The sequence below is a fragment of the Chaetura pelagica genome, unplaced genomic scaffold, assembly GCF_000747805.2.
Source record: "Chaetura pelagica isolate M959 unplaced genomic scaffold, ChaPel_1.0 scaffold299, whole genome shotgun sequence".
NCBI lineage: Eukaryota > Metazoa > Chordata > Aves > Apodiformes > Apodidae > Chaetura > Chaetura pelagica.
In genome coordinates this window covers 1,349,421-1,363,131 of record NW_009954507.1, presented here as the reverse complement: position 1 = coordinate 1,363,131, position 13,711 = coordinate 1,349,421, and the positions used below count along the sequence as shown (strand labels likewise).

At 37.8% G+C, this 13,711-nt stretch overlaps 1 protein-coding gene across 4 annotated transcripts in view; it reads right to left on the bottom strand.

Annotated features, from left to right (window-relative positions):
• SYNJ1 (synaptojanin 1) overlaps nucleotides 1-12,822 on the bottom strand; it is a 62,107-nt gene extending 49,285 nt beyond the window's left edge. For 2 of the 4 annotated variants that reach the window (XM_010004672.1, XM_010004674.1), the window contains exons 1-3: nucleotides 12,687-12,822; nucleotides 2,703-2,789; nucleotides 2,034-2,301 (exon numbers count right to left, since the gene is read on the bottom strand). In XM_010004672.1, the coding sequence (XP_010002974.1) occupies nucleotides 2,034-2,301; nucleotides 2,703-2,789; nucleotides 12,687-12,810 (479 nt within the window). In that variant the 5' untranslated portion in view covers nucleotides 12,811-12,822. The remainder of the gene's footprint in view (nucleotides 1-2,033; nucleotides 2,302-2,702; nucleotides 2,790-12,686) is intronic. The other 2 variants (XM_010004671.1, XM_010004673.1) reach the window with 1 other exon arrangement.
• Nucleotides 12,823-13,711: the final 889 nt, after the last annotated feature.

Sequence of the window (13,711 nt, the reverse complement as noted above, 5' to 3'; positions counted from 1 at the left end):
CAAAGATGACAGACTCTGGGAAAAGGAAGCTAGAATTCCAATTATGGGATTACTTTTTGTGCTGGGCAAAGAACCATTCAATTTCACAACACCACAAAATAAAGCTAGAAAAAAAAATTCAGTCAAGGTACACCAATTACTTCTATTATACAGCACAGTAACACATCCCTTGCCCAGACAAGCTTGCAGGAATACATGTCAATTGCAGGGCTCAATGTTGGTACATTATATACTGCATATACTGTCCTCCAATACCAACTACTACTCAAAGGAAAGACCCAGTCTGGATACAACTGCTTATTATGTAGTACAAATGAATACACTTTAGTAAGTAAGTGTCCTGGTTTGAGAATAAAGTTTGGGGGTTGTGAGGTTTTTCTGTTTTACCTCAATCTAGTGGGGCTTGGCTTTTAATCTTCTTTGGAAACATTCCCTTATATAAAAAGGAAGTAAAGTCTTCTGCATAGCAAAGAAAAGTAAACTCTAGTAAGATAGCTGGTGTTGTCACCGCCCAGAAAATTCTACCATGATTGCAAATAATGTACTTGGTATGAAGGCTGAAGCTATTCACTTAAATTTTAGACTTTTCATTCTAAACTTCCATTAAAAAAAACAAAAACCTGTGACTTATCAAAGACCTTGGTTCAATCATTAATGAAGATTTAAGTCCCATTAATCAAATATGTATTCACTTTACAGAAAAGGATACAAATGCATTACAGTAAGACACAGAAAAAGCAAACAATATTATTTCCCTGGGGAATCTGAGATTGGAGCTTTTGAATAGAAAAAGCCCAAGAAAGCTTACTAAAGTGCATAAACAGAATAATTTCTTTCTGTTATTGACTTTTAGAATTTACATTTCCATTTCTTGGAATCCGGGACATTCCATCTACCTCCTGCAAGGGGTGAAAAAAAAGCCAGCTAACTTCAGAAGTTTTATGACAGAGGTCAAAATCAGGCAAGCTTATCTGGACAGTGTCAACAGGCACCATCATTTTTCGAGCCTTGAAATACTGACTTCTTAACAGAGCGCCCAGTCTTCTTCAAGATGCAGAGACAAACAGCTAGATTCCTATAACTCCTGTAAGCCTGCATCAACTTAGATGTGTTTCTGAAGATCGGAGTTAATTTTCCATCTTAATACACATTTTTTTTGTCTTACATACCTCTATCTGACAAAAATAGTGGCAAAGAGTAGAACAGCACTGGCACATATGCTGGAGTTGCTTTGGTGTCATGTATATACTGGAGGGAAGAGGGAGGTTTGATGTAGATTTTCATCTGTTCAAAAAGCACACTGCCAAGTCTTCAAGACCTTTCCAAGTTTCAGGGACACATAGACCATTTTTAATAAAATGTCAGTATATACAAGAGTATGTATCACTGGCATTATTTAAGCTACTTATTTGCAGAAACAACAGTGTTCCTTTTACCAATAATTCCCTGTGTGAAAACCTATACTTTATTAAAAACTACCCTATAAAAAGGTAGTTCAGCAGCCAAGCGATGTGCACTGTAGCAGTCTACCTGCTCGGTTTAGCAAAGTAAGCAACATGAAAACTGTGTGAAAAAAACCTTTCAAAACCCTTTCATATGTCAGAAACACACTCGGAAACTCTATATAAAGACCCCAACATTTCAGAATGCAGAGAGGTGAAAAGACTGACATTTTCTTTAAAGCTCCATTACCACACTAATTTTTAAAAAGCTGACACACTCGATGAAGTATTAAGAGACACCAAAGCTGAAATACAACATCACAAAGACTGTTGAGATCAAAGTATAGGATCACAAGCAGTGAAAAATCCGTGTTTTCAGTTAAGAAACTCCAACTGCCCACAGAAACATTGTGTCATTAGTAACTTAAGTCCTTAGAGTTACAATAATGCTATTCCATCTCATCAACATTTGTGGGACAAAAGTGTACCTTTAACAGCTCATAAAGGCAAGGATAAAAACTTGCCACAAATCAGTTGGTACAGACATGCATTACTTTACAGAACACCTGATGAAACACGTTACCAACTCACCAGAAAAACCTATTGTCAGTGGTGTGCTCCTGCATGCTGCGGTGAGCATTGAGGCTAAGATCTAAACTGACACCAGTTGCAGACCACGCAAAATAAAAGTTCCCCGAGTTCAAAACTTTGCGCACTTCTGAAATACGATCCTCATCTGCTGAATCAATTCGTAACGATACAAACTCAGTGGAAGTAACTCGAAAAACTTCTGAGTCTTGAATCTTTCCCACAGACATGCAGCCTGTTACTAGAACCAGATAATGTAACAATGTGTCTCCTGCAAAACAAGAAAAGAGGCAGGTAACAGAATGAATCTTTGGAGTGATGTTGATGGATTTTATATGCTTAAACGCACATAATCTGACACGTTTGTCTGAAAAAAGTACAAAAAGAAAAAACAACAAGAACTCACTCAAGTTCTACATTAGAAAAGGAAATGCACGCAGGAGAAACTAAGCTACAAACAAAAGGAATTGTGAAATCGGAAGTTATTTTTGTCCACTCCCTCAATTCTGGGAGTATTCCAAACTTGCAAGTTACTCTACAAAGACAAAAAAAAAATACAAAGAAAAAAAGAGCTCAGTTCCTGTTGCAAAGATCCTGTGCTGTGCAGTTTTACAGGAGCAGCCCAACTTTCTTTCCCAAGTGAAAAATTAAGGTTGGATCTATTTTACTCACCAAGGTTTAATCTTAATACACCTAAGAGCCCATATGCATCCATTACTTTGGAGTAAGTATTCTTGATTGTGTCTTTTTCTGCAGAAGCTGTGGAAAGAAAACATAACATTTTATTATGCAAAAGACCATACACATACACCATACAGGGAGAGTGAGTTCACTCTAAACAGAAAATCCAAGAGATTACCAAAGTACTGCTTACATGAAACTTCCGGAAATAAAACAAACTGTATGAACCTACGGCATTTTATAACAGAAAATGAGTATTTAATTCTATAATAACGTCTGATCACACTGTTATTAGGCAACAAAAAAACTACTTGCAAGAACTCCAAGTGATATTAAAGGAGAATGTTGGCATTTTTAACATCACAATCTCCTAACATATAAAAGCATTGAAAACACATGCAAATGAGTTCCATGAGAAAGCTCTCCTGTAATTAATTAAAATTGGGAGTAGTGCTAAATACTACATTTTTTTCAGGAAAAAAAAATAATAAAAAAATCCTTCTTCCCCAAGAATAAAACCATGATGTGGCAGCATTATTTCCAGATAAGCAAAAAAAGTTATCACAAGTGCATTTTAGCTAGTTTTAGATATACTCCAGGCAAATCAAAACTCTTGTAGGTCCATAGGATAATGAGTTTTAAAAGACATGTCTCAGATTAGGAAAACAAAATTTTCATACACAATTTTGGGAAAAAAAATTGTAATATTTTCAAATAATATAATAAAGTTTATGTACCATTATTCACGTGGGAGTTAATGTTAGTGAACACTTTAGAACTTAAATCAGCACTCAAACAAACAGGCTTGACTGCAGAGTCAGGTTACATAGGTGCTGCAGAGCAGGAACCAGATCCCACCTGTCCTGAGCTTTTGTTCATGAATGAGACTGCATCTGAAGTGCAAAACCCAACAATTCCACCTGTGCAACTGGATCCATAGGGATCAAGATTTCTGAGTCACAAAAGATCAGCACCTTCTCCCTCCTCAGAAATTATCTTCTAATTAATTTTCACTTTGACACTAAAACTGGATAATTTGATAGAAAGAAAAACATAAATCAAAGCACCTATTGCTCTGGTGTTCTGCTGTGCTCTCTCTCTCTCACATTAGCTATATTTTATTTGAAATTACTGTTGTAAATCTTTCTAATGAGTATTCCCTGAGCTTAGCATAGCCCTGCCTGTGCAAAAGCCTATCCCTTCTGTTCAAAGGTCTGCCAGATCTATTATTAAAGTGTATCAGAAACTCCAATAAAGATGAAACAATTATTTAACCTCAGCCTGAAATCTAAGCTCATTCAGTGTTTTTTAAGCGTATTTTTAAAAAGCTTCTTCAATTATTTGTACTGATATGCTGTATTCCTGTAATCCAGATGCTAGAGATGAGAATTTTAGCAGTATGATTACTTACAAAGTCCTCACCAGTACTAAGTATTAAGATTTGCAGCCAGTCTAAACACATTGTTTACAATTATTTTATCAGCATCACCAAACCATGTTCTTCTTAACCAAAATCACCATCAGCTGGAAAGAACAACTAAACTCCAAAATCTGATTCTTTCAAGCCATTTTTTCAGCATGTCAATGTACTCTTCTAAACTCAAATTTTGTTAACCAGGGAACTGCCATGTTCTTCTTTCACATTACAAATTATTAATGAAAGATTAGGTTTAGTTTCAAACTTTTTGTAGGATTTTTCTTAAAGGTGCCTGCCAGCGTTTAATGACATTTCAGAACAAAGGCTTTTCTGTCTTTTATGGACTTGTTCTCTTTTTCCATTGCATAGGATGCCCAATTATCCTTCCTCAGCCTTAACAAATAAATGCTCTAAGTAAATTAAGTAACATGAATTTTGCAAACTCAGCTCAACAAAAAAGGACACCGCTAATAATGCATCCAGGGCTTGCAAAAACAAAAAGGAAACAGAGCAGCTTACTTTGGCTAGTCAAGTATTATTTTATTAATGGATCACCCAACACCAATCAAAATAATTTCACACCACAATCTCCACTAGATTAGATCTAATACAGTGTGAACTCTGAGCAAAATTCACTTTTCCACAGTAAGCATGTATTTCTATCTCATACTTCCAGCACTTATTTTTTTTTTTTAGGCCAAAATTCACACAGGAAAATGGCAAACAGCTCACACCTCAGAAAATTTACTTCATCTGTCCTTGCACATTTTCACTTACCCACAGGTTTCAGGCACAAGGTATGTTTAACAGGTCCTGCAGCAGGCAGCCAGGATGCAGAAGTGCTTGCCTGCAACATGCTCCTTCCTCCCTCCCACAAGGCACATCGTGCCCACTATGAGTTAAAACTTCATAACATTTGTAAGGCAGACTCCCCTTCATTGAGGGCACCTGTTTGAACCTCTAGCCATCAGTGCTCATGAAACCTGAAAGAATTCTGAAATTTGGTGATGCCTGATACTAGCCAATACAGAAGGATAAAAAATGGTTGGAGAGAGTCCAACAGAATTACACAAGGATGATTAAGGGACTTGAACATCTCTCCTATGAAGAAAGGCTGAGAGAACTGGGGCTGCTTAGTCTTGAGAAGGCTGAGAGGGGGTCTTATTAATGTCTATACATATCTGAAGGGTGGGGGGTCAAGAGGAAGTGGCCAGTCTCTTTTCTGTGGTGCCCAGTAATAGGCAAGGAACAATGGGTATAATCTAGAACATAGGAAGTTCCATCCCAACATGAGGAGAAACTTCTTTCCTCTGAGAATGACAAAGCACTGGAACAAGCTACACAGAGAGGCTGTGGAGTCTCCTTTGGAGACTTTTAAAACCTGCCTGGATGTGTTCCTGTGTGGCCTGCCCTAGGTGATCCTGCTTTGGCAGGGGAGTTGGACTAGATGATCTCTCAAGGTCCCTTCCAGCCCCTAAGATTCTATGATTTTATGGTTATCACATAAACCTTATTTTCCTTAAAAAAAAAAAAAAAAAAAAAAAAAAAAAGCAAGCTAAAAGGAATTCAGCCAAAAAAGTAGCACCTACAGCAGAAAAGGGAGCAAACCCATAGCACTGCATTGCTGCCTCTTCCCTACCACACCACGCAGGGATGTTTTTGGATAGTTGACTGTAACAGTGCTCAGGCTGATCCCAGAGTAATGCACAATAAGAGACTTCTCACCATCAGGAGCACTGCAACATTAAGGAAAGACACTTGAGTTTTCTGAAAATCAAGATGGAATTGGGAATGAGACACAGCTACACCACACGCTTTCCCATTTTTCTTCATTTTAACTTTTGGGACACCATGGGGACCAACTTCTTGCTGGGAGCCAGGGCACTGGCAATCACGGGGGGCTCCCGCAAGGAGGCAGGGCAGGCTGTGGGCAGCCCCAGCCCAGGACATCAGATGCCTCTGTGATGACAGGCTGAGGCCAGGCCAGGATGGGATGTCAATCTGTGGGTGAGGGTCAGGCCTGGTGAGGGTAATCAGAGCCAGATACTGCCCCAGGATGGCCAGACAGACCATGGGGATGGAGACAGGGACAGGCCAAGGCTGTCAGACATCAGCTTGGCAGTGCCCATGTCCAGGCTGGGCAGGGCTGTAGCCCAGCACTTCACAGCAGCATCGCTGGGGCAGGGACTGACAGCCCTGAGGGGACTGAAATGGGGTCCTGGGCTGCAGGCAGGGCCAGGGAAGCATCAGGGATCTGGGCAGGGACAGTCAGGGCTGGTGGTGTCCTTAGGGCTCTGACATGAAAAAGCATTAATGCTATGAAAACATGCAAAGAGCTGGTTTAGTCCAAAAGTCCATTTAGCCTCCAAACATTTTCAAGCATTTTCTGAACCAGCATCATCACCAGGGCTAGCCACAAAAATGTCTTTCATTTATGGATGCTACAAAAACCCCAAGCCTCAAACACCCAGGGCAGAGTGTAATCTATCTCAATATCATTCCATACCAAACAGTGTGAATAACAACGTAAGTGTTCTGGAACCATGCAGTTTCTCCCCACAACTATCATGTTTAACTCATCCTTCTTCACCAAAGCTGTAACCTTCATGAAGATCTATGCTCTCTCACTTTCTTCAGCATGCAACATCACTGGATACAGCTGGATACAAGAGTTACAAAAATACATGGCTAAGATCCTATGATTGTATTATCTTCTATGCTGTGTAGGCAAAGCCAGCTTTCCTCTATGAACAGTGAAATTATCAACTGGGTGCAACTGCAGCTTAGAAGTCAAACCGCAGGAAACAAAAGAAGAAACCATTTCCATGAGCATTTCCTCATTTCCTCTGTAACATTCTTAATGAATGAGAAAATCTCTTCCTAGAATGGTAGGTTGGCCTGCAGCCATGACAGCCCTTTGACAACCCTTTTGACTTTGATTTACAAGCTCCATACCTTGGAAAAAATGTAGCTAACATAAATATGCACTCAGAAAAATGTAAAGTCCTACAAATTTATGAACCTACTTCTCCTTGAGAAATTGATTTTTCTATGTATTCATCTTTAAATAGCTGAAAGTAAACCAACAATTAAGGCTGTCTGAATAAGACACGAAATGCTGTCACTTGCTAAGAAGCATGAATTAAGACATGCAAATTCTAAAGACAGAAATTGCAATAATAACTTTCACCAACAACACTGGACTTAACTGATTTCAAGTTACACTGTAGAGGAGCAGTAAACAGCAGACAATGCAAGCATACATATGTCTGTGTATAAAGATGGACACAAAACATTGTGAGGCAGTTTTCTTCTAATTCTTTGTGTCAGTTCAATTTCTAATCAGAAAGGAAATTAAAATCAGCTTCTGCTTAACCCACTACATTACTTAGATTCAAGTTGATTAATTTCTAAAACAGAAGTGAAGACTTGCTATCTAGCAGTCAAAAAAACCCCAACACAAACTCCATCTTAAAGTGGTTTTCAGGTCATGTTGTAATACATTCTTGTAGAAAGCCATCAAGCCTCATTTGTGGTATCAAGAGAAAAATAATAGAATTGTTTTAAGTCAATATTTATTAAAAATTAGTAGGTAATAGTATTTTTAAGTGTTAACACCTAATTTGTATCAAGTTAAATCACAAGTGTGCATCTGTAAATATCACATCATATCAATCACTGACTATTTAAGAAAGGTGACCAATTAAATTATTTTAAAGATATTATATCAGCCCTCTTACTGCTAGGCAAATGGCACCTCATTTTAAAACCTGTCTTTGGGACGACTCGGTTCAACACGTATTCTGCTTAATTCCAGATTGGAAATTAGTTTTGTAATTTTAAAAAATTATAAAACTAAGATCACATTAAAAGTTATCATTCAGGCCTTCTACAGTTATGTTCTTGGTGGGTTTAAAGGTGCCATGATAACACATTATAAGTTAGTGGCTATAATTCTCAGCAAGAACATGGGACAATGAGCTGGAAACAAAGGCACGCTCCTGAAATTAAGTGCAGTTCCTTCAGAAACAAGACTTCTCATTTATGATGGATGATAAAAAGATCATGCTACTGTCACTTTTTAAAGTGACAAAATCTGAAAAATGTTGATTTTTTGAGATTGAGGTTTTTAAGCTTCTTGTCAAATGAGAACAGTTAAACTTTCATTATTTAAATTAAAGCTAACACTTTAATATTAACACATAGGTGACATTAAAATCTGAGTCACCACTTTCATTTATATATCAACCAACAGAAGAATCACTTCATTGCTTTTGATATTTTGTTGTCATGAAGAGATGCACAGGAAACTGGATGACAGCTGGTATTTAATTCTGCCATAATTCATATAATATTTGCTTTTAATTAATAGGACCATTTTTTCCCCCCACTTTATTTTCTAGCTCTACAAGCACAGCTGCCCTTGGCATCCATTGCAGCTGTTACTCCCCTGCAGCTTCTTAAGTGTTTTAAGATCCTGTTTAATAGGAAGGTGTAGTCCGGAAGATGACACTTAGTCAAAACAGTAACAAAGACAAGAAGGTAAAATTGCTGTCTGCCTTTGCATCCTAGTCCATCCACATTGGCTTCAGATGAATGTAATACTGCATCAAAATACATTCAAAAATTGTTTCTACCATGGCCTGTATTTGACCTTTCTTGATCTTGATCTTTAAAGACACTGTTTCCAGAAAACAGAAAATTCCAGAAGAATTTTAATTCTTCTTATTATTGTACCTTTATATGTGTATATAAAATAACAAAATTTTTATATTGAGCTTATTTTATAGGGTCCCATCATGACCAACAGAATGAAGTAATTTATTTTGAAATATTTTCCTTCCCTAGTTAAAGGGATGTGGTTCCACTCAAAACTCTCTATAAACAGGATTGGGGGAGAGGGAGTGGGATGGAGGATCACACAGTGGCAGTTTATTACTGGTGGCAGCAAATACTGAAGTAAAAAAAACCCAAACCTGTCTGTGAGCATACCAAGTGTTATCCTCCTTACTGTGTACATACAGCAGGTGCTCATCAAATGTATCTGTCAGCATGTTTCCCTTCTGGGTGCCCAAGTTGCCTCAAACACCACACCAACTTAAAATCTCTTGCAAAATCAATGTATCCCATCTGCTACTGTGAATAGATAGTAGCATATCTGCTTTTTCCCCTTGCCCCCAAGTCTGTAGTGTGGAAGAATTTTCTTTTTAAAAAATAAATGGAATGTGATTGAGTGATTAGAGTAGTACTGCTAAACACGACCACGAATGGCAGGATGCCTGCTGCACACAGTGTATTACAGCTCTTACTTTGTCTAGCTCTACAGAAATCTCATGGTGTGCATAGTGCCTCCTCCTCTTTACACCTGCTCTCTTCTCAGCTTTATCACAAGATGGAAGTCAAAGGCTGTGCACGAAGCTCCTGCTTTCCCCACTCAGGCATCAGTATTTTCCCAGAGGACAGAACAATCTCCTTTACTCATTGCAGGCAACATGAGTAAAGACAGATTCCCACCTGTTTCATTATGACTCACCAGAAAAACAGGGAGAGAGAACACCCTCCTGCTCAGTCAATGAAATATTTACAGGTAAGATACCTCATTAAGGAGCCCTATTTCAAAGAATAAATATACTGTCTATTTTCTATGTCAAATAAGAAAAAATATATCTGTGACATCCTCCCACTAAATGTAAACAAATCAGCAGTGAAGCTCCTGACATTTAAAACTAAGTGTTTCTACATGGCCCTAGGAGCAAGTTGGCAGGACCCCTCAGAATTCAACATCTTGAACTAACCCAGTACTAGGAGTTAATGAAAAAGGTATTAAACATGTAGGGCAGGCAAAGTATTTCTCAGACGTTTTGGTCACAGTAAGGTTAGCTAATCCATGTTACAAGCAGTACATAGAACCCTTCCAGCAGAAGTGTGGCTGGGACTGCTTCCACATTAAGACAGAATGATTACGCAACCACCACATCTGAATTTTCCCTTTGACCCTCTTCCTTTCTTCCACCTTACTTTGTTGATTTGAATAAAAGATTCAGTGCACATCCAACATGCAATGAAAAATCATGCAAAGTCTGAGTTGTATAGCATTCCATACAGAAGCCTAGCTAAACTCTCTGAATCATCTTGCAGGGCTTCACTGAATATAAAGGGGATGAAGGTTAATACCATTACCCTTCCCTCAGCAAAGTAACAGATGTACTTTCTTTACAGTGACATTTAAAGAATCAGTAAGCTTTCATGCCTTTCTCTTAGCCCATTTCAAATCCAAATTTCTATATGTAGATATCCCAGAAGATGCAATTCACTAAGGCTATCAGAAATGAATTCACTTTTAATGTAACACTTTTCACTAGGTTCTGCCTATATTATATATTCTACATAGATGTAAGAACTGTGATTGGGTATAAGGCTGAACACCTTATTTATCTTTAGTATTTAGTAAAATCTTCTGAATAATGCCTGTTTGAGATCAGTATTGTCAATTTTTGTAGCATCTAAAAAGTGTTAGCACCACCAGCAAAATATATGAGCTTTAAACCTTTTAACGTGATGCTGTTCTGGATTTAAATTGATACATACTTGATCTGACAGTTTTTTCTACCTATTCACCCAGATTTTACAAACATCTGGGAAATCTTCCCTAAGGGCCAGTCTTTCATTAATTTTGGCTTTTAGATTTGTACCAATAGCCAGAATTTTGTAAGGCTACAAACTAGAACCTTCTACATGTTTTCTATGGCATGAATAGAGAGACTGAGAAGCAATACTTCACAAACCTTCCCCAAGCACTAATAATTGTACTCCTTTAAATATGCATTAAAAAGAATAGATATAAGAAGCTAACAGCAAGCAGAAAAAGAGAAAGAAAAAAAAAAAAAAAAGTCCTGAGCTAGGGAGCTCTAGAATTTTTTCTGCTGCCAGTTGAAGGGTATGATTGTAATCTTTCAACTGTTAACAGAAGCATCATGTTTCAGTACCTGAAGAGTTTAGGTGCAAAAAGGGAATTAAAGCAAAATGCCATAGCTAAATATGCATCAGGAAAATATGCCCACTAACCAGATAGAAAAAGAGTATGAAGGTTGGTCATTAAGGTTACTGAAAATAATGATGCTCAGAGTAACTACTTCTAGTGAGTATGAATGTTTACTATGATGTAACCTGCCAGTGAGAATATCACGGACAAACCTTTACTGATTAATAACATGCTATATTTAAGTACACAACCCAAGAGAAGAGAGGCTTTCAAACTTCCTGTTTGGTAATAACATGAAGCACAGAATAGGGTAGGAACTTTGATACGGTTTTAATTTTTAGAAAGAAAAGTCTTATTCAGATGCCTACAATGTATCTCAGCACAGAAAGCTACTAACTTACTGTCCTTTATGAGCATAACTATCAGGAGTAAGTTGCTTTTAATACCTTGGTCCTTAAGTAGCTTAAGCATGTTTAGTAATACCAAATACACGCTAAAATAGTGTTCCACAAATCTCAAAAGCATTTTCACCCCCATTTTACAGATTTCACCAAACCTGTTCACTAGCTTTACCACTGGACACTTATTCCCTAGCTGACCCACACTACACAACATCTTTCAAATACTGCTAGCAAAGTTAATGAAATCAGTTAAACACATCATAAGAAGAAACTGTATCAGAGAAAAAAAACACAACAATACCAAACAATTATCTAAAAAAGGAGAAAAGCACTCATTGTTTTTCAGCTGGGTCATCATACAATTGCAGCTATAATGTCAATCATGCTGGCATGTCCCATTACTAGGCCTCTAAGAGTTCATGGCAGCTTCTACCAAAGAGTCAAAAACAAGCTTAGAAACCCTGTGCAATCAGGCACTCACACGTTCTGAAAAATACAAACCAAACTATGTTTTAAAACCTTCTCTGTAGGCTTCAGAGATCTCTTCTGCATTTCTCATTTTAGTGCACTCTTTCAACTATGTCTTTAGAAAAAAAATGGTGGGGGAAGAATTTAATGCATTTATCACTGAAAACACACAAAAATAACTTTGCAATGCAAGACACCTTGCTCCAAATATTACTCATTTTATTCCAAGACAAATTAATACAGAGTTTCAAGATAGGTTAAAAATACAGGGACAAAATAAAGCTAAAAATAAAAAAGCAATAAAAAATGACACAAAATGAGATAAAAAAACTAAGATGGTATACCATTTAAGAATATAGAATGTTTTATTATGAAATACAACACAATTAGCTTTTCAATGAGTTAGCGTGTATTCAAAAGGAGAAGGTTGTTTAGAACAAAAGAAATAAGCAGATGTTGTTGGAAGCTATTAGAAGAAAATCTAGCATACATGAAAACACACATGCATGATGAAATATAATTAAATGTGTAAAATTATCCTTCAGCAGATGAAGATATGAAAATAATTTTTTCCCATTTAAACCTGAAGCCTCTTCACTAGCAAACAAGAAAACAGAATAGCTGTTCCTTTACATTCCATAAACAGTTTACACAATGTCAAGTCTGCCAACTTTTTACCCTGTAGTTATCAAAACATGTCAACTTACAGAGGACAGCCACAGCTCCGGATTCAAACATGAGACATTCCTCTCTGTTTCTGGTTTCCACTATCACGCTGAATGGAAGTGGATCCAGCTTGTGATACACACGGTATCCTTTACTGAAAGCCATTTTGCCTGTATCAGAGGCGGTCCTGTCCAACACAAGATGATGTTAGTGAAACCTCCTCCTGCTCCCACATACCTCCTGCAAAGCAGATCTGATTTGCATCCCCTCCTAGGGAGTTTACATGTTTTAACATAAATAAACAACTCGCTCTTTCTACCTCGTGAGACTTATTTTATCTCAGCTTCCAAAAGAAACACTGGCACTATCTAAAGACAACATGTTTCAAAAATACAACTGCCCAGAGAAACATCTTTCAAAATAAAGATTTAAAAGCTTCTTAGAGACAATGAGGATTTATTAAAACAGGATTTCTTCTCGGGAAAAAAAAAGAATGAAAATAAGGTTCTCTAGACACCACAAATATCTAAGAGTGGCAACTATCTTAATAATAAACTAATGTCAAACGCAGAGGACCTGAAGCCTGGGTAGGCTTCAATTTCTATATCCATTTTACTGGTTCTGACCTTGTACACAAGGACAGAATATTTGAAACACTAAAGTTATGCATTTAAGAGATCATACAATTAAAAAAAACCAACAAAACCAACACGTTAACCGTTTTCGTCTTTCTCTTCTAAATGGCAGCAGGGTTTTGTTTGGATTTAACCCCTCCCCTGCAGTGGCTGACGACTGCAACCTCGCAGTGTTTATTGCACGGGGGGAATCGCCCCCCGAGACGCGGAGGTCAGATCTTCTCAAACAACCACCGGAAAAAAAAATAAAAAAATTAAATTAAAAAAAAAAATAAATCCAAAAAGCCAAGAAACTATAAACAGGCGCGGGAGCAGCCAAACCGTAAGGGCTGAGCTCAGGAAGCAGAGAGCGAGGGCAGATGCTCCCCCGCAGCCAGGACCAGGGCTCCCTGCCCCTCTCCCTTCCCTCCAGCGCCGGCCCCGCCACCCCC